At 40.1% G+C, this 24,111-nt stretch overlaps 2 protein-coding genes and 1 pseudogene across 16 annotated transcripts; 2 read left to right on the top strand and 1 right to left on the bottom strand.

Annotated features, from left to right (window-relative positions):
- The first annotated feature begins 5,352 nt into the window (after window positions 1-5,352).
- LOC121981947 lies at window positions 5,353-12,127 on the top strand (annotated as a pseudogene).
- A 3-nt stretch (window positions 12,128-12,130) lies between these two features.
- Window positions 12,131-15,125, top strand: LOC121981948 (protein NDH-DEPENDENT CYCLIC ELECTRON FLOW 5-like). Of its 9 annotated transcripts, XM_042534756.1 has the most exons (7): window positions 12,131-12,377; window positions 12,451-12,539; window positions 12,712-12,814; window positions 12,891-12,963; window positions 13,160-13,783; window positions 13,862-14,290; window positions 14,375-14,652. In XM_042534756.1, the coding sequence occupies exons 5-7, from the start codon at window positions 13,298-13,300 to the stop codon at window positions 14,567-14,569; spliced, it is 1,110 nt and encodes a 369-aa protein (XP_042390690.1). In that variant the 5' UTR covers window positions 12,131-12,377; window positions 12,451-12,539; window positions 12,712-12,814; window positions 12,891-12,963; window positions 13,160-13,297; the 3' UTR covers window positions 14,570-14,652. The 9 variants fall into 9 exon arrangements, with proteins under 9 accessions (XP_042390690.1, XP_042390694.1, XP_042390693.1 ...); XM_042534760.1 differs by adding an exon at window positions 14,654-14,862 and having other exon boundaries at window positions 12,131-12,539; window positions 12,647-12,963; window positions 14,375-14,570; XM_042534759.1 differs by adding an exon at window positions 14,654-14,862 and having other exon boundaries at window positions 12,131-12,814; window positions 14,375-14,570.
- LOC121981945 (myosin-12-like) lies at window positions 14,970-23,262 on the bottom strand. 7 transcript variants are annotated; one of them, XM_042534749.1, is made up of 32 exons: window positions 23,146-23,262; window positions 22,921-23,067; window positions 22,733-22,834; window positions 22,595-22,652; window positions 22,410-22,511; window positions 22,294-22,331; window positions 22,012-22,138; window positions 21,757-21,927; window positions 21,555-21,686; window positions 21,378-21,484; window positions 21,230-21,290; window positions 20,949-21,126; window positions 20,667-20,872; window positions 20,450-20,569; window positions 20,257-20,355; window positions 19,957-20,172; window positions 19,667-19,815; window positions 19,447-19,548; window positions 19,222-19,336; window positions 19,102-19,149; window positions 18,935-19,000; window positions 18,285-18,455; window positions 18,025-18,180; window positions 17,519-17,725; window positions 17,298-17,444; window positions 17,112-17,182; window positions 16,937-17,036; window positions 16,776-16,832; window positions 16,636-16,692; window positions 16,485-16,565; window positions 15,228-15,313; window positions 14,970-15,130 (listed from the first exon to the last, which is right to left on the bottom strand). In XM_042534749.1, coding segments are annotated over exons 1-32 (3,609 nt in total). In that variant the 5' UTR covers window positions 23,148-23,262; the 3' UTR covers window positions 14,970-15,000. The 7 variants fall into 7 exon arrangements, 6 of the variants coding, with proteins under 6 accessions (XP_042390683.1, XP_042390684.1, XP_042390682.1 ...); XM_042534750.1 differs by having other exon boundaries at window positions 22,921-23,262; XM_042534748.1 differs by having other exon boundaries at window positions 16,937-17,182.
- Window positions 23,263-24,111: the final 849 nt, after the last annotated feature.

The raw sequence follows: 24,111 nt of genomic DNA, 5'->3' as shown, positions 1-24,111 counted from the left end.
TGGGCTCGATCGATTCGATCGGTCCGACCGATCGGTAAAATCACGATGGGCTCGATCGATTTCCGATCGGCTGCGCGGCCGTCGATGCGGTAAACGAGCCATCGATTTCAGATCGGTCGGCGGACCGATCAGTATAAAATTTCCGGATCGGTGCGGACCGATCCGGTGTCAGTTTCCGGATCGGTGCCGACCGATCCAGCTTCTTGACTCAGACCAGCCCTCTCCGACCTAGTCCGGAGGAACGAGCTCCCTAGCTCTCTCCGACTTCATCTGGTCCTAGAGAACGAGCTACCGAGCCCTCTCTGACTTCGCATGCCAAGCTTCCTTCTTGGACTTTTCAACACCAGATGTCCGATCACCCTTGATCCATCTGGATTTTCCCTTGCCTGGCTTCACTCACCAGGACTTGCAACTGCCTAACATCCCAGTTAGGACTTTCCCACTGCCTGGCTTCACTCGCCAGGACTTTTCAACTGCCTAACATCCCAGTTAGGACTTTCCACTCGTGCCAAGCTCCCTGCTTGGACTTCTCCAGTGCCAAGTCTCCATACTTGGACTTTTTCCCGAATCAGGTCAACCAAGTCAACCTAGATTAGTAATTAATCTGAGTTAAATATCTGATACAAACTTAAATCAGTGTCAACAGCAAAACAACATCCAGGTCAGACTGTATCAACAGATTCTCACACCGATCGGCCGGGATTATATTTGCGAAGACTCCCGCGCCGATCGCCCGGGATTATATTTACGAAGACTCCCACGCTGATTGACCGAGATTGTATTTACGAAGACTCCTGCGCTGATCGACCGGGATTGTATTTGCGAAGACTCCCGCGCCGATCGACCGAGATTATATTATATTAGAGCCACAGGCTCTAAAAGTCGAGCAACGACTATAAACCCCAGAGTCGAGCGGCGACTATAAACCCTTGTGAGTTGTGAAGACTGTCGAGCGACGACCTTAAACCCCCATCTTAGAAGACCGTCGAGCGGCGACGTTAAACCCAGGTCTCCACCGACGGTCGAGCGGCGACCTTAAACCCCTGCCTTAGAAGACCGTCGAACGGTGACGTTAAACTCAGGTCTCCACCGGCGGTCGAGCGTCGACCTTAAACCCGTGTCTTCACCGACCAACTTATCAGAGCATTTATCTCCCCCGTTCGGGGTCGAGTGGCCTTCACTGGTCTCGGACCAGCATATCGGATCTCATATCTCCCCCGTTCGGGGTCGAGCGGTCTTCACTGGTCACGGGCCAATCTTTATCGGATCTTCCATCTCCCCAGTTCGGGGTCGAGTGATCATCACATATCGGATCTTCTATCTCCCCCATTCGGGGTCGAGCGATCATCACATATCGGATCTTCTATCTCCCCTGTTCAGGGTCGAGCGATTGTCGCCATCAGATCTCATATCTCCCCTGTTCGAGGTCGAGCAGTCTTCACTGGTCACGGGTCAGTCTTTATCAGATCTTCCATCTTCCCCGTTCGGGGTCGAGCGATCATCACATATCGGATCTTCTATCTCCCCCATTCGAGGTCGAGCGATCGTCATATATCGGATCTTCTATCTCCCCCATTCGGGGTCGAGTGATTGTCACCATCAGATCTCATATCTCCCCCGTTCGGGGTCGAGCGGTCTTCACTGATCACGGGTCAGTCTTTTTCGGATCTTCTATCTCCCCCGTTCGGGGTCGAGCAATCATCACATATCGGATCTTCTATCTCCCCCATTCGTGGTCGAGCGATCGTCACATATCAGATCTTCTATCTCCCCCATTTAGGGTCGAGCGATCATCACATATCGGATCTTCTATCTCCCCCGTTCGGGGTCGGGCAATTATCACCATCGGATCTCCTATGTCCCCCATTCGGGGTCGAGCGGTCTTTACTGGTCACGGACAAGTCTTTATTGGATCTTCTATCTCCCCCGTTCGGGGTCGCGGATCGGCATATCAGATATTCTATCTCCCCCGTTTGGGGTTGAGCGATCTCACTGGTCTCGGACCAGCTCATCGGATCTCATATCTCCCCCGTTCGAGGTCGTGAGGTCTTTATTGGTCACGAAACATATCAGAGCAGCTTATCTCCCCCGTTCGAGGTCGAGTTATCTCCAAGGGTCGCGGACAAGAGCATCCATTGGTTTCAGACCATAATATCTCATAGGCTTTGCGCCCGTTCGGCTCACGACTTTCGCTTCCATGCGTCTTCGACTCACGGGCTTCACTCCAGTTCAGTTCATGTGCAATGCGCCCGTTCGACTCACGACTTTCATCTCTGCGCACTCGATTTCACAAGCTATGCTCCCGCTCGGTTTTCGGGCTCCACTCCTGCCCAGCGTTGCTTCATCGCTCGCTTGGTATTCGCCTATGCGCTCACTTGGCGTTCGGCTGAGAGCTTGCCTGGTAGTCACTCGACACTATTTTTCGTCGCTCGATCGACACTTTGGTAGTCGCCTGATCCTTTGCCCGATCGTCCACTTAGCCACGCGCTTGTTTCACTCGACATCCTTCCGATCGCCCGGTCTGTATCTTCACGATTGCGCGCTCAACATCGTCCGCCCAACGTCCATCCACCCGATCGACATCCTTTCGATTGTTCGATCGGTATACTCGTGGTCACGCGCTCAGCATCGCTCGTCCGCTCGGTCTACTCATTTTCCCGCGTGTCGCTCGGTCTACAGTCATTTTACTCGTCGCTCGCTTAACGTTCTGCCGCTCGTTCGGCGTCGGTCTGGTTGCCGACATGGTATTATTTCTCGTAGTTTGCTTGGTATCGCTACCATCTCTTGCGCGACGCTCTCTTGATTACTCGGTTCACATTTTTTCGATTACCTAATCGGCATCTTCTCGATCGCACGCTCGGCTCAATCGCCGGTCCTTCTACTTGATCAACATTATTTCCATTGCCTGGACCGTACAGTTTCTCATCGCTCGCTCGATACTACTTGAGTCACTTGCTCGACATCACCACAGCTACTCATTCGACGTGATAAGACGAGCCCAGTGATCTGATTTCGCGTTCGGTAGCGATTCTGTTTTGGGCTTGGTCTAGTCAGTCGAACTTGCGCCTCTTTCGACTATACTTGAAGGGGAGGCTTGTGATGCGGATGCCGCCTAAGGGCCTAAGAGTGATTAGGGAAGGAGAGAAGGGTATTTTGGTCATTCCATTTTTGAGGGTTTAGAAGTTTTAAAGAGAAGCACTGCTCATAGTAGAAAAGGGGGGAGGCGGTTCGTGCTTTCTTCCACCGCCAAGCACAAGCATAGGAGAAGGGAGATCACTCGTGTGGCCTCCGCCGTTCATCGAACCGGTTGGCACCACCTGAGCCCTTCTTCTTCTCTGTCACTGCTACCTCTCACCCCCCCCCTTCTTGGCAATTTCTCCGCCGTTGTGAATGAAGCATTCTCGCCGCCGCTCTTCCGTCTCCTCTCCTCCTGCCTTCTCGGCGCAGTCATCTCCAAGCAGCACTGCCACCGCTTCACGCCGTGGACGCCACTCAGACTCATGAGGAGGGCGTTGCTGCCCCTTCCTCTCCCTTTTTTACCTTCTCCATGCTGACATTGTCGAGGAGCAGCGCCTACCATCGCCTCCGCCTTTAGTGGTGCCACCGCCAGCCCCGGCGATCCCCAAAACTGCCTTCGGCGGTCGCCGACACTTCTCGCCGCCAGCGCCACCTCCAGCGGCTATGGATGCTGCCTATCGCGGTTGTGGATGCCGTCTTCAGTTGTCGACGTCACACTCGGTGAGCCCCTTCGTTTCCCTCGTCATTAAACGATGGCTGCTGCATGGCATCGGCCGGCACTGGCATCTCCTTTTTGCCCGGTTGCCGCATCGTCTTCCCCCTTTCCAGCGTCGCTGTAGGATCCTGTAGCCATCACACGCCGTCGTCACCCTTCGGGCAGTCACCACCCGAGTGTTTATGCTTCATACTATTTATCTGAGTCGCTCTGCGAGCCGATAGGGTGTTCGACCTTCGTGCCACTATTGTATTCTGGCCTGTGAGCTGGTAGAGTGTTCCGCCTTGGGGCTCTTGTTGTATTCCTGCCTTCGTGCCTCTAATTCAGTCTGTGAGTCGGTACTGTAGTTAGATCGTGCGTCGTCTTGCGGACCCATATCGTGTCCGACTTTGAGCCACCAGAGTCAGCATCCCCCGGGGCCAGGAGATCGGGGCAACCTAATCGCTAGCTGCAGGTAGAGTTGACCGGAGGACTTCTGACGACTCGGTCAACATGGAAGACAACTCACCATCTGGGTCATGAAAATACGGTCAACATTCCAGACACATCATACCGACAGGTTCGTCTTCTCAGCTTCTCGATAGAAACATCGTCCATGCTATAATATGTGTAATAATTATAATTTTGTAGTTATTATAATGTGCTTAGTTGATTTAAAATTTAGAGATATAGAAGCGATAAAAATGGAAAGAATGTCAAAGAGTATTTGTATTGTTTTATAAGGGGTTGAGATGTCTTTCTGATAAAAATTTTAAATAGGATGCTCATTTTAAATAGACATCAGTGGTCGTCCCCTTTTGTCGAAAATAAAACTCTTAGTATTATGAGGTTTTACCGATAGAGATAAAAAATATCGTCTTTTGTTCCGTATAAAAATAGTTCTTTCATAGACGAATAAATTATAAAATTAATTTATAGTTGACGGTTAAATCGAGTCAGAATGAAAAATATATTTTTTTTTTCTAAGGATATGTATCCATGGATTCCGGCTTAATAAAAATGATGAATTAGATCACAGAATTTGAAATGACCAGCCTGACGAATGACTTACTCATGATGGGAAAAGGTGGGACTCTCTTTTAATTGTTGGCCTTCCTTTTTGACATTTATTCAAGTACGATTCCAACTAGCAAGTACGATTCCATTTTTTAAGGTAGACTTAGCGGGGAAAGAACGCATTAAGTCTTTTAAGTAATGGGATTTTTCAAAAAAAAAGAAAAAGCAAAAAGAAAATCGCGTTCTTGCCTTGTAGCCTTGTAGGAACTAGGGAAGAACATCTTTAGGGGGCATTTGGTACGCGCATTTTTCATTTTCATTTTCTAGAAAACGTGCATTTTCTGGAAAATGGTGTTTGGTTTGCGTTTTCCGCGCGCGTTTTCTAAAAATTTGGCTATCGTTTTCTAGAAAAATAGAGAATGACAAAAAGTCGTTTTCTGTTTTCTAGAAAACGCGCGTTTTCCAGAAAATGAAAATGACTTTTTGTCATTCTCTGTTTTTCTAGAAAACGATAGTCAATTTTTTAGAAAACGCACGCCGAAAACGCAAACCAAACACCATTTTCCAGAAAACCCGCGTTTTCCAAAAAATGAAAATGGAAAACGCGCGTACCAAACGCCCCCTTCTCCCAAAACGTTTCCTCGCCAGAGTGGAATTCGACGGCGAGTGCAACCCTAAACCTCAATTTTCGCATTCCTTCGATTCCGGTCGCCGGAGATATTCACCAGTTTGCTCTGTTCCATTATGCACCTCAGCTTCTCCGTCCCCGCCGCCGCTGCCGCCTTCGTCCATCACGGTCGTCTATTTCTCCAATTCACCGACGGATGAGAGGGACTCGATGTTGACGCCGGAGAAGGATATGGCAGCTTCGCCGACGAGTTCACGGTCCGTGACTGAGACCGTGAACGGGTCCCACAACTTCGTGATCCAGGGTTACTCCCTCGCCAAAGGCATGGGGTCGGGAAGCACATCGCCAGCGACACCTTCACGGTAGGAGGGTACCAGTGGGCTATCTACTTCTACCCCGACGGGAAGAACCCAGAGGACAACTCAATCTACGTTTCCGTGTTCATCGCCCTTGCCAGCGAGGGACCCGACGCGAGGGTGCTCTTTGAGTTGACGCTGGTAGATCAGAGCGGCAAGGGGAAGCGCAAAGTCCACAGTCACTTTGACCGATCGCTAGAGAGTGGACCGTATACCCTCAAGTATCGAGGGAGCATGTGGTAGATTAATCAAAACTTTTCCTTTCGAACTCTTTAGTTTTTCACCGGAACTGCTGTTTAAATTATATTTATTTTCTTGAGGACTTTCTGGAAATAATAGAATGCTCAAAACATCAGGACAGAGAAGAAGTTTATGGTAGTTTTATTCTACTTGTACTGCAACCGGCAGGAAAAATATGAGATCGTAGGTTATAGTATAATTGATGATTCCTTTCTCATGTTTATTTCTACTTTGTCAAGTAATGGCCTGTAAATTCTTTCTTCTTCCTGTTTATTCTAGATTGAGATTTTTTCCAATCACATCCCCAAATGCATCTCATGCTGATAGTGAATCTTTGGTTATGGGTCGCTGTAGTTCCTAATACATGATTGCATGCAGAATTTGAACTTTGATATTGTAGTTAGCATTGTCTGGAGACACTGTTTCCTCATGGTGCAATGCTGAGAGGGGAAGGGTGAGCTCGTCATGACTTTCCCAAGTAACACCTACTTCAACATTATCACTCAAATGAGTTAGGACACAACTCTTTAGGCACCCATCAATTTATAATGGAAACTCATTTAGAATCTCCAAAGGAATTTTGGTTTAGCCTCAACCATCAACAATGTTAGGAGTGGGATAGAAGCTATGCATTCAAGCTTATGAATATCTGATATAAATGTTAGAGATTACTCCTCTACTAACAACTTTCTTGAGCTCCACAATGAAAAAGGCCCTCCAATAAAAGAGTTTGCTGGAAATTCTCCTATTAAATACAAGCTTAATTTTCAATGTAGTAATACTATGAATTAATGGAAGTCATGAATTAGGCTTTAAGTGGTTATTCTTTTCCTGTACAAAATATAATCATATTACTCATGGTTGATCAGATCTTCGTTTATTGGGAAAGGTTTGGGCTTTAAGTGGTTCCCCAATTGCCTAGTAGAGTTGAGGGTATAATGCTGATTGCAAATATGTATTGGCTGAAGAGTAACTTAAGATGATCCTGACCAAAACCTTGTTGAATTTAGGTGTATTATTAGCCAAATGAGAAGCCAATCAGCAGGTTTCTGAAGTTGGGGTTGGCCTGGATTAGGAAGGTTGGTTCAGGCCTAGAATTGTGAGAAGAAAATTTATATTCATTTAACAGGTCATAGTATTATGGTTGTACCTCATTACTTCTGTCATAGTGTTTTTTGTTATTTTAGATTAATATTAATGATGTGTTTCTAATTCTTTCATGCTATATACATGCATGTATTATTCATTTTTTGATCCTTCAGGGGTTACAAACGTTTCTTCCGACGAACTGCACTTGAGACATCAGATTACCTTAAGGATGACTGCTTGAGGATCAATTGTACTGTCGGAATTGGTGTCTGTAATGGAGTCTCCGAGACTGCACTTCATCCAAGTTCCTGAATCTGATATCGGGATGCATTTTGGTGTGCTTCTTGATAAACAGGAAGGTTTATATGTCATTATTAATGTTGCTGGAGAAAAATTTCATGCTTATAAGTTGGTTCTAGCTGCTAGATCCCCAGTCTTCCATTCTCAGTTTTTTGAAGAGTTCAACGGTGAAAGAAATGAGATTGTTCTTGCAGATATGGAACCAAAGGTTTTCAAGGTATGGGCCTATTTTTACTTTCCTTTCTGTTCTTTACTTGATTGCCAGCTAATACCTATTATGAACCTCTCTCTTATTTTTTGCTTACCTCCTTGAATATAGGCAATGCTACATTTTATTTACAGAGATACGCTGGTAGAAGATGATCTTCATAGGCCACACTCTTCTGATTATTCATTATCAGATGTACTGAGAGTAAAACTGTTAGCTGCTGCCAACAAATATGGCTTGGGAAGGCTTCAACTCCTATGCGAGGCCTATTTATGCAGGGAAATATCTGTGAATTCAGTTGCCAATATCCTTGTGTTGGCTGATCAACATCATGCTATGGAACTTAAAACTTCTTGTCTTAAATTTATAGCAGAAAACCTTCAGGTACTCAATTTTACCTTAGATCACATGTTGAATTTCTACTACTGTTGAGTTTAAAACTTTCTATGATATCAATTGTTCATCAAATTCTTCCCTGAGATTTTGTGCCACGCTTTCTAATTTGATTTTGTGAATGTGAAATATAATCATCATTGCTTCGGTTGGAATTGTGTATGATGCTACTGTTGAGTTTAAAACTTTCTAAGGTCTCAATTATTCATCATTCTTCCCTGACATGGTGTGCCACGGCTGCTAATTTGATTTTGTAAATGCGAAATATAATTATCATTGCATTGGTTGGAATCATGCATGATGCTTTTGTTTTTTGAAAAGATGAATATTAAATGAGATTTTTAATATGCTTCTGCTGTGAACCCTTTTGTATCTTCAGAAATCCCTCTCATCGATAAATTATAAGGTATTCAGGTGATCCTTAATGTATCCTTGTGGTGAAAAAATGGATGGTTGATTACTCATCCAGAACCTTATAGGTACCATATGCCTTCTAAAAAGCTCAAAGTGCGCCATCCTTTTAAGAGTGATAAGGTTATAGATCACCTAATCACCTGAATAGAACACCTATATAAACCATTAGGTGTGGATTAATTTGTCAAAATTTTCCTTGATAGATGGTTGCTCATGCAGGTTGTAGAAGCTTCTTCTTCTCATGTCCCAAGGCAAGCCCATCATACAGTTAGTTCCATATTAATTAGGCATGGGAACCACATGCCTTCTACTCAAAGATCTCCCACCCTTCAAGTTTTTCTGAGAAAGGGCGAATAATCACTTTCAAAGTGGAAATACCTCAATATGAGCATGGGGATGAGTCACTATGTATAACCTTATCTCATGAGTCACAATGTTCAGCTGTTAATGGAATCTCTAACTGCAATGCTACTAGATATGGATGGCCTGTTACACATTGATGCTTCCTGTATCAGTATCTGAGATGCAGGACTCCTGATTTTTTACTTTGTTATTTTAGAATACCCTTTGATTTTCTGAGGATTCTCCTTGCAGACACTCCCAATGTATGCCAAGATGTCAACATATTGGTTTGTAAAGTCCATAATTAGATCTTCTTGCTAGTGGGCTTTGTCTCCACTCTAATATTTGGTTGTTTTTTAGTTGTTGGGATTTGTTTAATCCTATATTCCTATGTATCCACCCCTCACTTTGGCCATACTCTGTCTTCGAACTCTGTAATTTCCATCTTCTCCTCGAATGCTCTCAAATGTCTCTTAAGATTGCCAAATAAATTATTTCCTTCCCTTTTCAAAATCCTTCATGGAGATGACGTTGTCATCAAGCCTTACTTTTTTTCCTTAATCCAAAGAAATGTATACAAGAGTCATTAGTGTACTAATTCCCAAGATACAACAATCACTTTGAGTGCACTAGAGGAAAATAAAAGTGTCATGTAAGGGTGAATGCAATTCAGCCTATTGATCTACTAAGAAAATTTCAAACCAAATTAAAATTTTCAAGCTGAAAAATTTCAAATGAATTTGAACTGGATATAAAGCAAGAGGCTTCAAAAGTAACTATTTGGTTTGGTTTGATTGTTTGAATTGGGATCATTTGAATTGGGAGTAAAATATTTTGACTTCTAATTGCTGCTAAATTTGTTGTGGATGGTTGCAAGAAGGGATGTGACAGCCAACAAGTTCCAAGCAGGAGTCACAAAACTGCCAGTGCGTCCTCTCTCAAGGACTTGCTTAATAGCCTGCCCCCATTCTTTGCCTTCTTGCTCAAGCTCCTCCTTTGGCTCCTGCCCTTTGCCTTATCCCCCTCCACTTTGTCTACTATCATTTATTGCATGTTGTCCGATGGTAGCCTCTTGGATTACAAGTCCAGCGCAACCTCTTTCACTTACTGCTGCATGTCCTTGCCCATCAAATTGGATGAAGTGGAAAATATCGAACCTCAAATTTTCACTATTTTAAAACATCAAAAATTGAATTGATTAATCAATAAATTGATTTTCAGTTTGGTTCTATACAACTTGGTCCTACCATTAGGTCCTTTACAACACTTCCAATGAGCCATTGTAAGTTTCCAGTGTGGGTCTCACATCCATTAAACTTCGATGAGTCCACCCCTAGCTCCACAATATGATTCAGAGCAACTTGATTGAAAATTATTTTAAGATGTCATCAACCTAAATTCATTGTCATTTATGTGTGCAAAATGCAAATAGATGTCATCAATGATGTGTGCATAAAAGCAAATGGATACATTGTCATATCAGTTTTTTAAACGTCCTGTATGACTATCATAGTTTGACAATCGAAAATAAAATTATAAGTATTGTTTTAGAATTATGGTATTTGCATAGTGATATTCAATTGGTCCCAAATTAATTAGATTGCTCTCATTGTTGCTAACCACTGGTTTTCGATCTATGGTGTCAACCATCTAAAAATAGAGCTTATAATTTAGCTTTCTACCATGGACTATGCCACCTCACTTTCTCCAATAAGTTAAAAATGTAGAACATTGAACGTAGAAGCTTTTAGCTGATATACGTGGACTCTGATGGATTGGTGTATCACTCCATCAAGTTCAAGAAGACATTCAAAAGTTCTATAAAACTCAATCCAATAATATAATCTTTATATCAACATTCTTCAAAAGAAATGGTCATCCAAATGTGATAGAGATCTTATTCACAGTTATTTTATCTTATGATTGTTGCATTTTTGATACCTATGCTCATCCCAATGTCCATCTAAGAGATTCAGGTTGGTTTAACTGATTTTCATCCAGGTTGACTGATTCTTTGTTGGGTTTGACTATTTTGACATATTTTGATTTTTTGAGTTTAGACTTTGAATTAAACAAGATAAGTTGCCAATAACTAGTTGGTTCAGTTTAGAGATGTCAAAATGTGCTGATCGGGCCAATCACCGGTCAACCTATTTTTGTAGCGTGTCAGGTCGAGCACGACCCATGACTTTGCTAGCCCAAGTCTGGTTGTGCCCTTGTCAGACCAAGGTCATTATTTTTTTTTTAATATTAAAAAATCTTTTAAAAAATCATGAAAAAATATTTCTATCAGGGTTGGACCACACGGCTCAATCCAATCGCCGCCTCTATTTCAGTATTGATTGGTTTTAGTGATACTGCGTGGAATCAATTTGAAATACGAGCATTATACATAAACAGATATTCAGATTTTACTAGATGTATGCTGGTGTTGCATCTTGTTTGACATACATGCTATATGTCAGTATTGGCACTAGGCTGCACCAAAGAAGAGAATAGGTGTTCCGTGCTAGGGAAGCTGACCAGATTGAAATCAGGTGGAATGGAACAGAATTTAGTACCTTGTGAGTAGAAGTTTTATCTAGGGAGTTATTGCAAACACTTACAAAAAGGTTACCTGGAATGGAATTTAAAACCTTGTTGATAGGACTTGATTAGTGAATTACTAGTAACCACTTTTCCAATAAAATGAAGATATAAGCTATTCAATCAGTTGAATCAAATGGATCTCTAGTGTGTCTTGGGTTTAATAACTGCTTTCCATTTGCCATGGCTGATGCATGAAGCAGGATTTTAACACTCATCCTGCTGTTCCTATGTTTTGCTGTAAGGGTTTCCATCTGATTTGAGTTTGAGACAAAAATTTGCATGAATTCAGGATATAAGCTACACTCCAGAAACACTTGATTAGCCATCAAAATTTGGTTAAAGGCATACTAAGAAACAAGGATGTATTAATCATTATAGTATCAGATTTCTTTCTCTCTCTTTATATAGTTTTAACCTTTAACTTAGGAGATGCATCAGAACAGGAGAAGAAATGATTGAAGTTACTACTGCATTGCTGCAATGAAATATATCTAAGCCAGTGCTACAATTTTACTGAACCACTCATTTCTGGTCCAGTTCCAGTTCAGATCATTATTCTTGTGGCATACACTATGTTCCTTCGTTACTAGGCTTGCCATTGGAATAATGCTAGGATCACACATTGAAGGAGTCAAAACATACACAACAGGACAATGCTGGTTTCATTTCTACTAAGATACCCATTTTGTATCATTCATGTGCTGTTAAGAGGGGCAATGCTGGTTTATTCTTCAACTCAGATATTCTATTTCATATCATTCATATTCCATAGATGTTGTAGAACGCTCCTGTTTCACTTCTGAAGAAATAATTGATTACATGTAAATGTTTACCTCTAATTGCAGCTGTGATGCGTTCCAGTGGATTTGAATTCCTCAAAGATAAGTGCCCATCATTGCAGTCAGATCTCCTAAAAATGATAGCAGGTTGCGAAGAGGAATTTAGCAGCAGTGGGAAAAGCCGTAGTGTCTGGGCTCAGCTGTTAGATGGTGAAGGATTCTAGTGGGAAAAGCCACAGGGCAAGGCCTTGGACTGATACTGGATAAAAGCCTATTATTATTATCTACAATGACTGTACTGTTTGTCAAGGTAAAGAAACAAGAAAATATTGCCCGTCTGTATACCATTCTCAGACGTTCACTTCTAGTGGCATCAATTGTAGGTCTTGTAAGGCATCTGACTTGGGAAGATGAAACAATCTTAGTGATTTATGAATCAATGCAACATCCTCCTTATCCGGCAAGACTGAAGGTACTACAATAATGTGTACATATGACAATGCATTTCAAGGTTTGATCCTTGTTTTTTTCTGATTTGCCAAGAAAACTCTGAAGGTTGAATTCTCCAACCTTGTTCAGGAACCTTTTTATGTATACCTGTTCTACTTCAATGGTTGAAGTTTTTCGTTTGGATTAACTATTAGATTGCTGGAAGGATGAGCATTTACTCTAACCATGGTGTCATGTTGGAGACTTAATCATTTACACCTGTTCGCATTTCTTCTGCTTTTGCATGATTGGGAACCGGCAAGTATCTGAAATTTTCTGAGTTGTTCTGTAATCTGCTTGGCCTCCATTGATGTTGAATTCTATGGTACATCAGGAATGCACCCGCAGATGCCCTTAGTTTCAAATGCGGTGTTTTCTGATTGAATCGATTGAGTAATACGTGCAAGGTATTTTTGCTCTCATGGGTTTGAGGCAGTCTTAATGCCTCTTCGTAATTTTTATGAACTATCACTTTTTGTCTCTTAAAAAGTTGAAAACTCCGATGAATGAGCTGTATTTGCAGTGTTTAAAAAGCTGAATGGAGCCTGCTAATTCTCCGTTTAAATGGAATAGAAATTGACATATGTTTCCTGGCTTAACCAGTTTGTGAAGAAAACTCAACTTGGATATTTCTAGTCAGCTTCAACTCACAACAAACGTCATCACCGGCCCAAAGAGAGGCTCCAGGATAAGGCTATTTCTTCTTGCTCGCTCTGCCTCCGCTTAATCGAAGCTTTAGCAATGGCTGTCACTGCTTCCATCTTCTCCACTCCAAGTCCTCTCCCCCTCGTACCCCCACTGAAGCACCTCAAGGCCTCCCACAAATCTGCCTCTATTTCTCACAGGAGGCAGCTCTCCGTGCTAGCCATGACCTCCATCTCCCTACCAATCAACGTGGACTACTTGGAGACGGAGTTCAGCGGCCACGGCGTGAGCTTCCAGGGCGTCGGCGACAACTGCGCCGTCAAGATGGGCATGGAGAACGGTAGTGTGGCCACTCTCATGCTGCCCAGTGGTCTCGTCACGTCTTACAAGCCCATCATGTGGCACGGTGCCACCTTCGAAGTGCTGCACACTACTGTTTCGGAGGGAGAGGCAGGGGAGGCAGTGGTTCGAGGAGGAGCCTCCATGGATTTCAAGATCCATGCAGATGGATGCTCGATTCCATGGTCTTCCAACCACTGGTCTCTTCAAAGTGTCAGAGGGAGCCCGGAAAATTCCATTCAGGCATGCAATGATATTCTCATGTGCAGTTCTTATCATCCTGAACGTATGCATCTAATGATCTCCGCTGCATGACTCCAGGTGGAGTTGCTATCACTTTCTCCACACAGCATGGTCGAAGCCAAATTCTTGGTGACACTCGATCAGGACTCTATTAGCTCCGAACTGATCGTCGCTAACACAAAATCGTCGTCGGCGATCGAAATGTCGGGCTCCTTCATCAGCCACTTGAAGGTGAGCACACCTGACGCAACCTATGCAGTTGGGCTGCAAGGCTCAAATTACCACAGCAAGAAGCCGATATCATCAGAGTTCAGCATCATTCCGCCTTCAGCGTCTAACAGAAGAGGTAATTCTGATTCTCTGTCGACGCCGAATGAGAAAGAAGAGGAAGAAGGCTCCAGTACAGAGGAATCGGAGGGAGAGGAAGATGATGATTATGCACACATGACAGAGAAGATGAGTAGAATATACACCAGTGCACCAAGGCAGTTCACAATCATTGATAGGGTAATCATCTCCCATTTGGATTGGATTTACATTGACTTCTTGATTTTAAGCTTGACTTGGGATATTTCTTCTGCGATGATTCAGGGAAGAAGAAACTCAGTTGTGATACGGAGGAGTGGATTGGAAGAGGTATATATGTACAGTCCAGGATCAGAGCATGACTGGTATGGTAACTATGCATACGTTTGTGTCGGACCATCTGCTAAGCTGAGACCTCTCGTTGTGGCTCCTGGAGGCATTTGGAGAGGGTCACAGTGCATCCACAACCCAAACCTTTAAGGCAAGAACCTACGGGCTTCATTTCATGCCACTGTAATATAAAGGTTGATGTTAGATTTGATCCTTATGACCTTGGAATTTCAGGTTCATCTGTGAAGTTACTTTGGATGTACTCATCGTCAAAGAAAGAAAGAGATTAAAACTCACCTAAATCTACATGCTAAGTAAAATAGAATCCATGGTTACTGAATAATGCCTCCATTATCGTAAAATTTTATTCCACAAACGATCATCATACGCTTCTCTGTATTTGTACATGACAATTGGTTCCAAAATCCCTCAAACATCTCGTGAAGTGTGGTTTCCAATAATAAAATAAACAATGAATAAAGAATGCTTTTTTTTTTTTTAACACCAAAAACATTGCTTCCATCCTTTGTTGTTGTTTTTTTTAAAGAACAGAAAATTAACAAAAAAGAAAAGGCAGCTCCTCAATCTTTGGAGTGGCGTTGCAACAGGAAATGGAACTCGGAGTTCTGCTGGAGATGGGGCGGCAGCTCCACTTCGTCAAGGTTGACTTCGAAGCCAAGTCGCAATATGTCGCCCAAAGAGAACGGTATGCTACAAACAGTTAAATATACTCAGCCCCGTCATGTTTACTCCATGTGAAAACCCTTGTTTTAGAACATCCAGGGAGAGTTATGTGTACTTTGCTTACCTCGAATCATCATCCAGCAAGAAACAATTGTTTGGTGTGTTGTTGCTCGTCTCATCTGTCACTGTGGTTCTCATTTCGGAAATGACCTGAAATTTAACCATGAAGTTCGAGCGGTGGGGAAAAGAATTCGGGGCATTTTATCAATTCATGCCTCTTATATTTGATTTTGATCGAACTAGTATTCTTCTTGTTTACCAAATCAAGTTCTCTATAGATTTTTCTCCTCTTACCTTTGTTTTTTAAATTCTCTCCAAACTCAAATGAAAGTTGGGTTATAAATCAATCTATCGTGTGGTTTCTATATAAAATTGGATATTTGAGTTCCTTTCAACCTAAGATTCATTAAGCATTCCTTACATTTTAGTTTTACATAGAATTGAGATTTGACCCTGCAAGCTGATGCTTGCATGGTGAAAAATGAGTGAAATCTAAAATTTGCATGGTTTTTAAATATATAAGTTCATTCCAATCTAAGATGGTCTCGTACAGCTTACTTTTATATAAACATGAAATTTGATACAAAAGATAATATACAAATTAGTTTGAGTCAAGATTTCCGGAGAAAGACTAGATATTTAAGATCCTTCTCATCTAAAATGATCAATAGGGAGGGTCTCACACATCTAATTTACATAGAATTTGGGCTTGACCTCATAAGTTATTGCAAATTAACTTGCATGATGAACAATAATACAAAATGGTTGGTAAGCTAAGTTGGAAATCAATCTGCAGCATGGTTTGTAGACAAAAATAAATTAAATATTTGATCTTATGATAACCGTTTTGGGATCTCTAGCACCCTAATATCTTTTTTTTTTTTACAAACTTGAGATATTGAACACCCCCTAACCCGCCAAATATGATATTAAACAAGTTGAACCTCAAGTTTATACAGAAGTATGACATAAGAGATTTTAGGTTGAAAAGAATTCAAATATCTCAAAATGCATACTGTAATTTGATTTTTATATATGCTTGCATTTAGATTGCGGAAAGAACTTGAAAACAAAGGTAATTGAAAAAATTTATATAAGGAGCAGGATTTGGTAAACATGAATACCAGGATGAGGTTGGTAAGATGCGAACAAATGTCCCTTTTTTTTGCGCGCGCGTGTGTGTATGTTTCATGATAGTTCATTGGTGTGATATAACAATAACACTTACCCAGTAGATTAAAATCTGGACTTTCCTTTTCTTTTGATTAGTATAAGCAAAGGGAAAGTTCATGAGGGGAATCAGTAGGTTAATTATACTCACATCTTGGGGTAATCCTTGCGTGCCATATTTGTCATCCCAAAACATTGTGCCGATCCTATAAATTTGTGGAATGCTCAAGACCTGGAATCAAATTGATTGGGTTACATCTTGAAAATATGTTATTTTTTATAGAATTCAGTGTCTGGCTTACTGGGCAAATTTCATCTCTAATATCTTCCAAGGACTTTTGGGACTTCTGATGCAAAACCTGTTTGCAATCTATGTGTTTAGGTCAACTGCGATGAACTTATACTATAGTTGAGGTTTGAGAATGACAAGTAATGCACTTACTAGAAATCCAACTGCTTGTCTTATATGTTGGAGTTCATCCCATGATGTCCCAGTAAACTGCTAGTAGAAATTGATATTGGCAGGCTTGTTAGTAGTCTACCATTATTCTTCTGTGCCCATTTATGACAGTATTAAGTATGTGATCTTTATAAATAACTGACCTGTTCTGTTGTTCTAGTGCACCATTGTTCCAACTCTTGCAAGCCAGCCTTGACAAATTCTGCATTGCTAAATGAACAACATTCTCGCCGGAGGAGTAAGCTGTATGTCAATTGCAGCACACGTGTATAAAATGCAAAATCCAAGTTCTTAATAAAAGATTTAGAAAAGGCATACCTATTAAATAATTGTACATTTACGAATGCAAACACTTGGCTGAAAGTCTTCCTTATTATCATAGGAGGCACCTGAAAAAAATTAGACTATGAAGATGAATGATGTATTTACATGTTTTAAATTGTGATACTCATATATGCAGTAAGATTTATTTGGTAAGACATTAAAAAATAAAAGCCAGCTTACATAATTTTCATTAAAAATATTCAAAACACAATCCAAACTGTGGACAACACTTTGCCAATGAACGCTTGATGCTTGCTTTGCTACAATATTGGAAAGAATGCTCTTAGATGCTCCCCTAATTGATCTAGCTCTAGCAAACCTTGGTGCCTGTGGTTAAGAATTCTTATAAACCTCAGAACCTAAATAAATGTTAGTCGTCACTATTATTCATGTAGTCAAACCTGTATGCACATGGTTAATGATGGACTAATCTCTTTCTTCAAACTGTCCCGTATCATTCCATATATCTTCTCAACATAAGCTGTTAGTTGTTGCTTGAAAAGTAGTGCTGGGTATTTGGCTTCTATCCTTGATGGGCCTTCTGATTTAGGTAGCAGTCCACTGTATCCACTCGAAATGCCCAATATAGATGAAGATGAACGGGCATTCTGAAAATATATTTTACCCATCGGTATGTAGAAATTGTTTGAATGAAACAAACATTGAGAATTTGATCACATATCCTTCATCGACTGTTAGTTGTTTAATGGTAAAAGGATGATAGAAAGTATGACATGTATCTAATTCTGATCCAACAATTTTGGAAAGTTTGGATATACAAGAGTATATACTGCTGGTTTGGACAATAAGATTTTTTTACTGAAAAGAAAAATCAAACTTCTATTTTATCCTACACTGTTTACCACTATTGTTGGAAAATAACCAATTACTAGATCAAGTAACTTACTCTTGCCATTCTACTGAACAATGTTTCTGCTGTTGCTCGACTGCGATGCGATCCAGTAACTGACGCATTACTTGCTTTAAGATTTTTTTGCAAAAGAAATAGAAGGGTGGAGGTTGTTGAAAGCCAATATGCGAGGTCACCGATATTCTTCTGGTTCTGTGCATAGAAACCTTAAGATTTAGTCACATTGAAATTAGAGTATGTTAACTGACAGAAATGAAGAGATTCATGAAATTTCAAACAATAAGTCAGCTAGCAACCTCAATAGATGACCTGATTGTTCGTATGATCCTGTCAAATATGTATGTCTTCTCTGCTTCAAATGAATGCCAATGAACCAGTGATTTGTAGACAACGCATGCTACAGAAGGTGTCTTATTCTCAAACCTTTTATATTCCACTAGACATTTCATAAGTGCTTCATGATTTTCCTGCAGAAAAAGAATAATGTGATGAATAATTTAGAAATGGACTATTTAATGAATTCCTGAATGGAATTATTTTATAGGGTGGCATCCACGAATTTTACTGTTCTAATATGGGAAAAGGAACCCTCCCAACTTATCATCTAAGCCATACATGCAAAATCATTCTTTTGCCAACCTGTACCTTTGTTTCTATAGGAACAAGTTCTAATATGGGAAAAGGAACCCTCCCAACTTATCATCTAAGCCATATATGCAAAATAATTCTTATGCCAACCTGTGCCTTTGTTTCTGTAGGAACAAGGAATGGTAGGCATTTATGTGTGACTTCCTTTTAGAAGTGGTATATTACATTCTGATCTTGATGAGTTAATCTGACATTTTTATTTGTTCAGCATCTTGCAAAAATTTACTTTTCGATTACATGATGTTGAGGAATTTTCATTTTATGATATATTACTAAGTTTGAGATTTGAAGTACATACTTGTTGCCGATCACTTAGAGACTTCTGTTTCCTTAAAATTGGTGCAAGAAATGTAGATGTTGGCTCCTGCAATTTAGCTTATGTTGGTGAATTTTTCTGCACTATATTTCATTTTGGTATCTTCATGTAAAGGGAACATTCAAGTATTTGACAGCACTCTGACAAACCTTTCTTCTTGTCTTTGGTTCTTCATCAATATCTTTGTTGTCCAGTCCCTGCAGCATTAAAACACTATATGATTCTCAATGGATTAGCATAATTTTATATCTTTATGTTGCTGTGATTACCTTGATTGTTGATGGCTCAACCGACTCAGAGATGTTATTTGACTGAAGAACTACCCCACGCTCATTTTGGAGCAACTGATTTTCTGACTCCGATGTGTTGGTTTTGGTTTCAAGGCTGAAAAAGAATTATATTTCCACACATAACCAACCTCTTTGGGAAGTCATCTGCCAATAAAAAATATATGTTTGTAATATAGACATATCGTCTTCCCTTTCAGTTAATACCTTTTGACTTGCTCTGAGAAATCTTCATTTGTAGAAATAACTAGAGCTTGCTGTCTTAGGACCTTGTTTTCAGATTCTAGGCCAGACAAGTTCATTTCAAGTCTGCACAATTAAATATATATTTAGATATTTCTGGCAAAATTTAATTTTCTTGTTTGATGTATTCATATTTGTTAAAATCCAACAAAAGCTAAATGAGAAGACAAACATCATGCGTTACCTCTCTATCAGTTCTTGCAATTGACTGATTTTTGAGCTGTGTTCTTCTTTGTCTTTGAGCAATGCTTCTACCTTTTTCTGAGCCTCAGCATGTTTCAATTCAAACTCGTCAGCCTTGTCCTTGAATATTGTTAATTGCCTTACTTCATCCTGTAAGTTAACCTTTAACAATAAGCAAATTCTGTGTGTTGTTCCATTTGGCATTCTTCGACTTGGATGAGCTAATCGGTTGGCTCATGATAAATATCTAGTCCTGTTACAATATTATAAAATATATCATGCCTTTTTTACCTCTAACTGTTTATTGTGGCTTGTCAACAACACTAATGTTGCGTTGTCCATATCTGGGATCTCATTATCAATTGTTGGTTCTTGTTCTATTACTATTCTAGCAGCTTCTTTTTCACAAATGATTGTTTTGTGGGCTTCATCAAGCTTTTCTTGCATTTCTTGTAGTGCAGTTTGCAACTTTGCAATTTCTTGCCCTTTGGCTTGTTCGAGTTCATTCTGCATTACAAATTGCAAGTTCATCTTTATTTTTGATGATTGCTAGGACACTACATATATTGTCTGTTTAAGATGAGAATGTACCCTCATATGCTTTTCAACTTCTAATCTCCAAGTGAGTTCTTCAACTTTCTTTTCTAGCTTGTCTTTTGCTTCTCTTAATGCTCCTGTCTCTCTTGCAGCCTAAACACATATATATATATATTTCAAGTACTTTACTTCCCTTCCAATAAAATCCAAAAATATCTGAGCACGAGTATGAATAAGATCAGCATACCATTCTTAGCTTTCGAAGTTCCTTTCTGCCAAGCCGACCTCTCCAGATGCACTGAAATATCAAAGTTGCCTTCTTTTGCACATTATATGCTGAACGAGCTTTATAAAAACGCCAATGAGTCTGCAGGACACAATAGCCATAGTTTAGACTTTTAATACAAATTTTCAATACTTATTAACAAAAAAGTCAGAATCTCTTCTTGTAGATATCTACATACTTGTATGACTACAGCAGCATTGGTTCTCCTCTTGTATTGATAGTCACTACGAGCAGCCATGGCTCTGAGTCCTGTTTGTATTATTAATGCAGATGACTGCAATTTTGTATATCTTTTTCTAGCAGCGTGAGAACGTGTGTGTTTTTGTATGCAGATTGAGGCATCTTCTCTTCGCATGCTTTCATACAACTTTCGTGCAAGAAAAGCTGCAAGGTAAGGGGAGAATACCTCAACTATCTGTAGATATAACTTACTAGTCTGTAAATAAGTATCGATGGGAACCTCTCCAGAATTTTTGAATTTGAATTGAAGCTTTTCGCTTTTTGTTGAATTCCTTTCTTGTAAGATGTGTGCGAATCTGTCTCTGTATAAGTTTTGTAGCATTAGCTAGGACTTCCATTCGACGGGCATCTAACTCAGCCATCTGGCCTGCTCTCAGAAATACCTTTGCCTTTCCTAACTAGTAACCAAATTTAACAATGGTGTTCAGATTAGGAAATTTACTTTCAAAAAGAAAGTTTGTATTTATAGTGAAAAAATTCTTTGTTTGTGTTTCTTTCGACCTGATAGCCTTTTAAGCCCATTCTGTTACATATAGCTGCACAAGTAGCTTTTTCATCAGCACTGCATAATTCAGTATGCAATGATCAGATTCAAAACCTGAACCCATGGTTCGTCACTCTATTAGAAACTTATAAAGATATCAAATACCCGTCTACAAGATCCGGTGCGAGAATTCCAAACCGATCGACAAATTCATCAAATGTCCTTTTTGTTGGATATCCAGCACAGCTAATACGGATTGCCTCCAGTACACCCTACAAGTGAAGAGAATGTGTGAAACAGGAGTTGATGGCATTTCAATCCATGTATTAATGTTTCACTAACCCCACATCTCAGTTGGTTTAGGACATTGTCATTTTCGAAGATGCCCGGTTGTAGCACTGCATTGGGCTTCACACATCTGATATAATGTGGTTCCGTCGCGTTCAGAGATTCCATGAGGGCTTGGAGTTGTTGCTGCAAATTTCACCCAAAGAATTATTGCCTAATTGAAGAAGCAATAGATAATATTCATTTTAGTTCATACCTTGAAACGAGTACCTATGGAGGAGAATTTGGACTGCTTTGAAGTTTCCTCAGCAATCGGAGGAAAGAGATTTGCTACAAAAGGGCATTTCGAAGCATTTAGTAGAGCTTGATGCTCCACAACAACATAATCTTTGTTCTTGTCGAGGAACTGATCAGATAGGTATGTAACCTGTTTAACAACCAACTCATGCTGTTGTTTCCAAATATAGATAATTCAGTTTAGTTTTAATAATTTTGAACTTCTTTTACTTACATCTCCAGCATAGTGATTGATGGTGAAGGCAGTGTGAGCAAGCTTTGGCTTGCTAAAACGTTTGTGACTCTTGTATGTTTGGTACATTTTCTGAGAAAATGTTTCATGAGTTGATTTTGGAAACATGCTGCAATAGATTTTATGAGTCGATTCCCATCCATAAATAGTAGGAAAACAAACAATTATGAATTTTTCATGTACTATCCTTGTAGCTCTTATATTCGATAGAAGAATTTAATTATTATTTTGGCATGAATTTTACAGAATTGAAAACAGATATACCATGCTTCATCAAGTAGTGCAATAATGCCTCCAGGTTTCTGCAATCACAAATGGTTATAAAACACATCAGCTTTCAGTTTCATCACTAGTTTCTTTATTATAGTGCTTATTTACACCTTTTCTATGAGATCCAGAACATCTTGGTTATCCACAAAGTCGACATAACTCCAATTTATTTCTTCCTTTGTGTACTCTTCTTGCTCCATCTTGAATACATGCTGTAGTTTTTATGATAAGCAGTGTTAAATATGATGCATCTATGAATCCACACACATCGAATCTAAGGCACTTTTTCACATACTTGATTAAAATGTTGTTGCAATTTCTCATTAGTTAAGTTTATACATAGCTGCTCAAAACTGCCATAAAAATCACATAGTCAATTAAGCATTAATTTACACTGAAAATTCACTATTATGAAACTAGGTTAGAAGCTTACCTATTGACTTTGAAACTCTCAAAACCATAAATATCAAGTACTCCAATTATGTTTTTAGCTAATGGATCTTGCCCAATTGAGCTGTTGATCTTGTCTACAATCCTGCCAGGATATTTGGCAAACATTTCATCAATAATAACTCTGTTCTTCTTGCTAAACAATTGAAAATTACCTAAGCAAAATCTTACCAGTCAAATAACCTCGAGTACACTATCTTCGCTAAGGCATCGCGATTTAATGCAGCAGCATCTGGATCAAGAGGCTTTGTGATATTGCCATCCGGTGTAACGATCAAACGCTTGCAAAGAGAGTTCTCAAGTGTTTTCCCGTCGCACCTGGGGTAGCACATGGAAGAAGAATGAACATGAAACCATAGAGAGAATCTACAATGCACAAAAGTCTCTGTATGGTACATTAGCAGTTCTGCTGCTGTGTTAAGATGGTTACACGATTTCTCATCTTTCAACTGTGATGAATCCACATCGCTTCCTTTGTCGAAGTTTATGTTTCCCAGGTGAAGAATTGCGGCTACCACATGAGAAGGGCCCGTTGACAATCGGCGTGGATGTATATGAGCTTACACCATCCATGGTTGTGGTCGAGGTGAAGAAGAAGGCAGGTGACGGAGGGGAGTATGAAGAGTTCTGCAATAAGGAACTCAAGCCAGGCTTACAACACCTCGTCTATATCTCCACCCACCTTGCCCGTGATACTGAATAAAAAATGGTAATTTCTTCAACTTTCCTTACGAATCTTCGCCTCATTATTGAACGAGTTATAAAAATCAGAGTGGCCTATCATTTGCATGTTCTAGAATATGAAATTTCATGGATATAACATGAACTGCATTGTTGTCAACTTGAAAATCTTATTTCCCATTAATTAGATAATGTCACTACTAAGAGAATCTGATCAATCATTTGTTTGAAAGGTCTAAAAATCATTGTCATTTTTTAAACATTTACATTTAGATATCCAAGATCTGACCAAATATGGGCAATTTTATCCCGGTTATCATGAGTTATTTGGATAATCTACCTCCATCACATAATTTTCCATTTAAGATTTCATAAATTAAGAAATTATGAACAAGTAGCAAGTGACCACCATTTTTTAATCGCTGAGATAACAAGAGAAGACTGGAAAAACCAATTACTAACCTGACACAAGTAGCAAAAGTTCTGGCACATCAATTATCTAGCACTCTTGTAGTCTTTGGACTTGGAACAGAAATAATATTTTGACAAAGAAATTAAATAACTTTTTCCATGTTCTTCCATGATGGGAATGCTGTCCAATTTCAATCAAAAGCTGCATCATTAGGAATTTACTTTATTGTTTAAGTTTGCAGCTTGCCATTTTCACTTTATTTAACCAAC

The sequence above is a fragment of the Zingiber officinale genome, chromosome 5A (assembly GCF_018446385.1).
Source record: "Zingiber officinale cultivar Zhangliang chromosome 5A, Zo_v1.1, whole genome shotgun sequence".
NCBI classification, from domain to species: domain Eukaryota; kingdom Viridiplantae; phylum Streptophyta; class Magnoliopsida; order Zingiberales; family Zingiberaceae; genus Zingiber; species Zingiber officinale.
Note: the sequence above shows the minus strand (reverse complement) of the source record. Positions and strands in the feature narration are given on the sequence as shown.

What these genes read in the sequence shown, in the direction of transcription:
- LOC121981945 (XM_042534746.1), bottom strand. Translation starts at nt 23,147, where the DNA reads ATGTACCATACAGAGACTTTTGTGCATTGTAGATTCTCTCTATGGTTT. An exon ending in TCAATCACTATGCTGGAGAT is followed by an intron (nt 21,928 to 22,011) that starts GTAAGTAAAAGA and finishes GTTGTTAAACAG; the next exon opens with GTTACATACCTATCTGATCA. An exon ending in TTGAGCCATCAACAATCAAG is followed by an intron (nt 19,150 to 19,221) that starts GTAATCACAGCA and finishes TTAATGCTGCAG; the next exon opens with GGACTGGACAACAAAGATAT.
- LOC121981948 (XM_042534758.1), top strand. Translation starts at nt 13,298, where the DNA reads ATGGCTGTCACTGCTTCCATCTTCTCCACTCCAAGTCCTCTCCCCCTC. An exon ending in GCCCGGAAAATTCCATTCAG is followed by an intron (nt 13,784 to 13,861) that starts GCATGCAATGAT and finishes GCATGACTCCAG; the next exon opens with GTGGAGTTGCTATCACTTTC. An exon ending in AGTTCACAATCATTGATAGG is followed by an intron (nt 14,291 to 14,374) that starts GTAATCATCTCC and finishes GCGATGATTCAG; the next exon opens with GGAAGAAGAAACTCAGTTGT.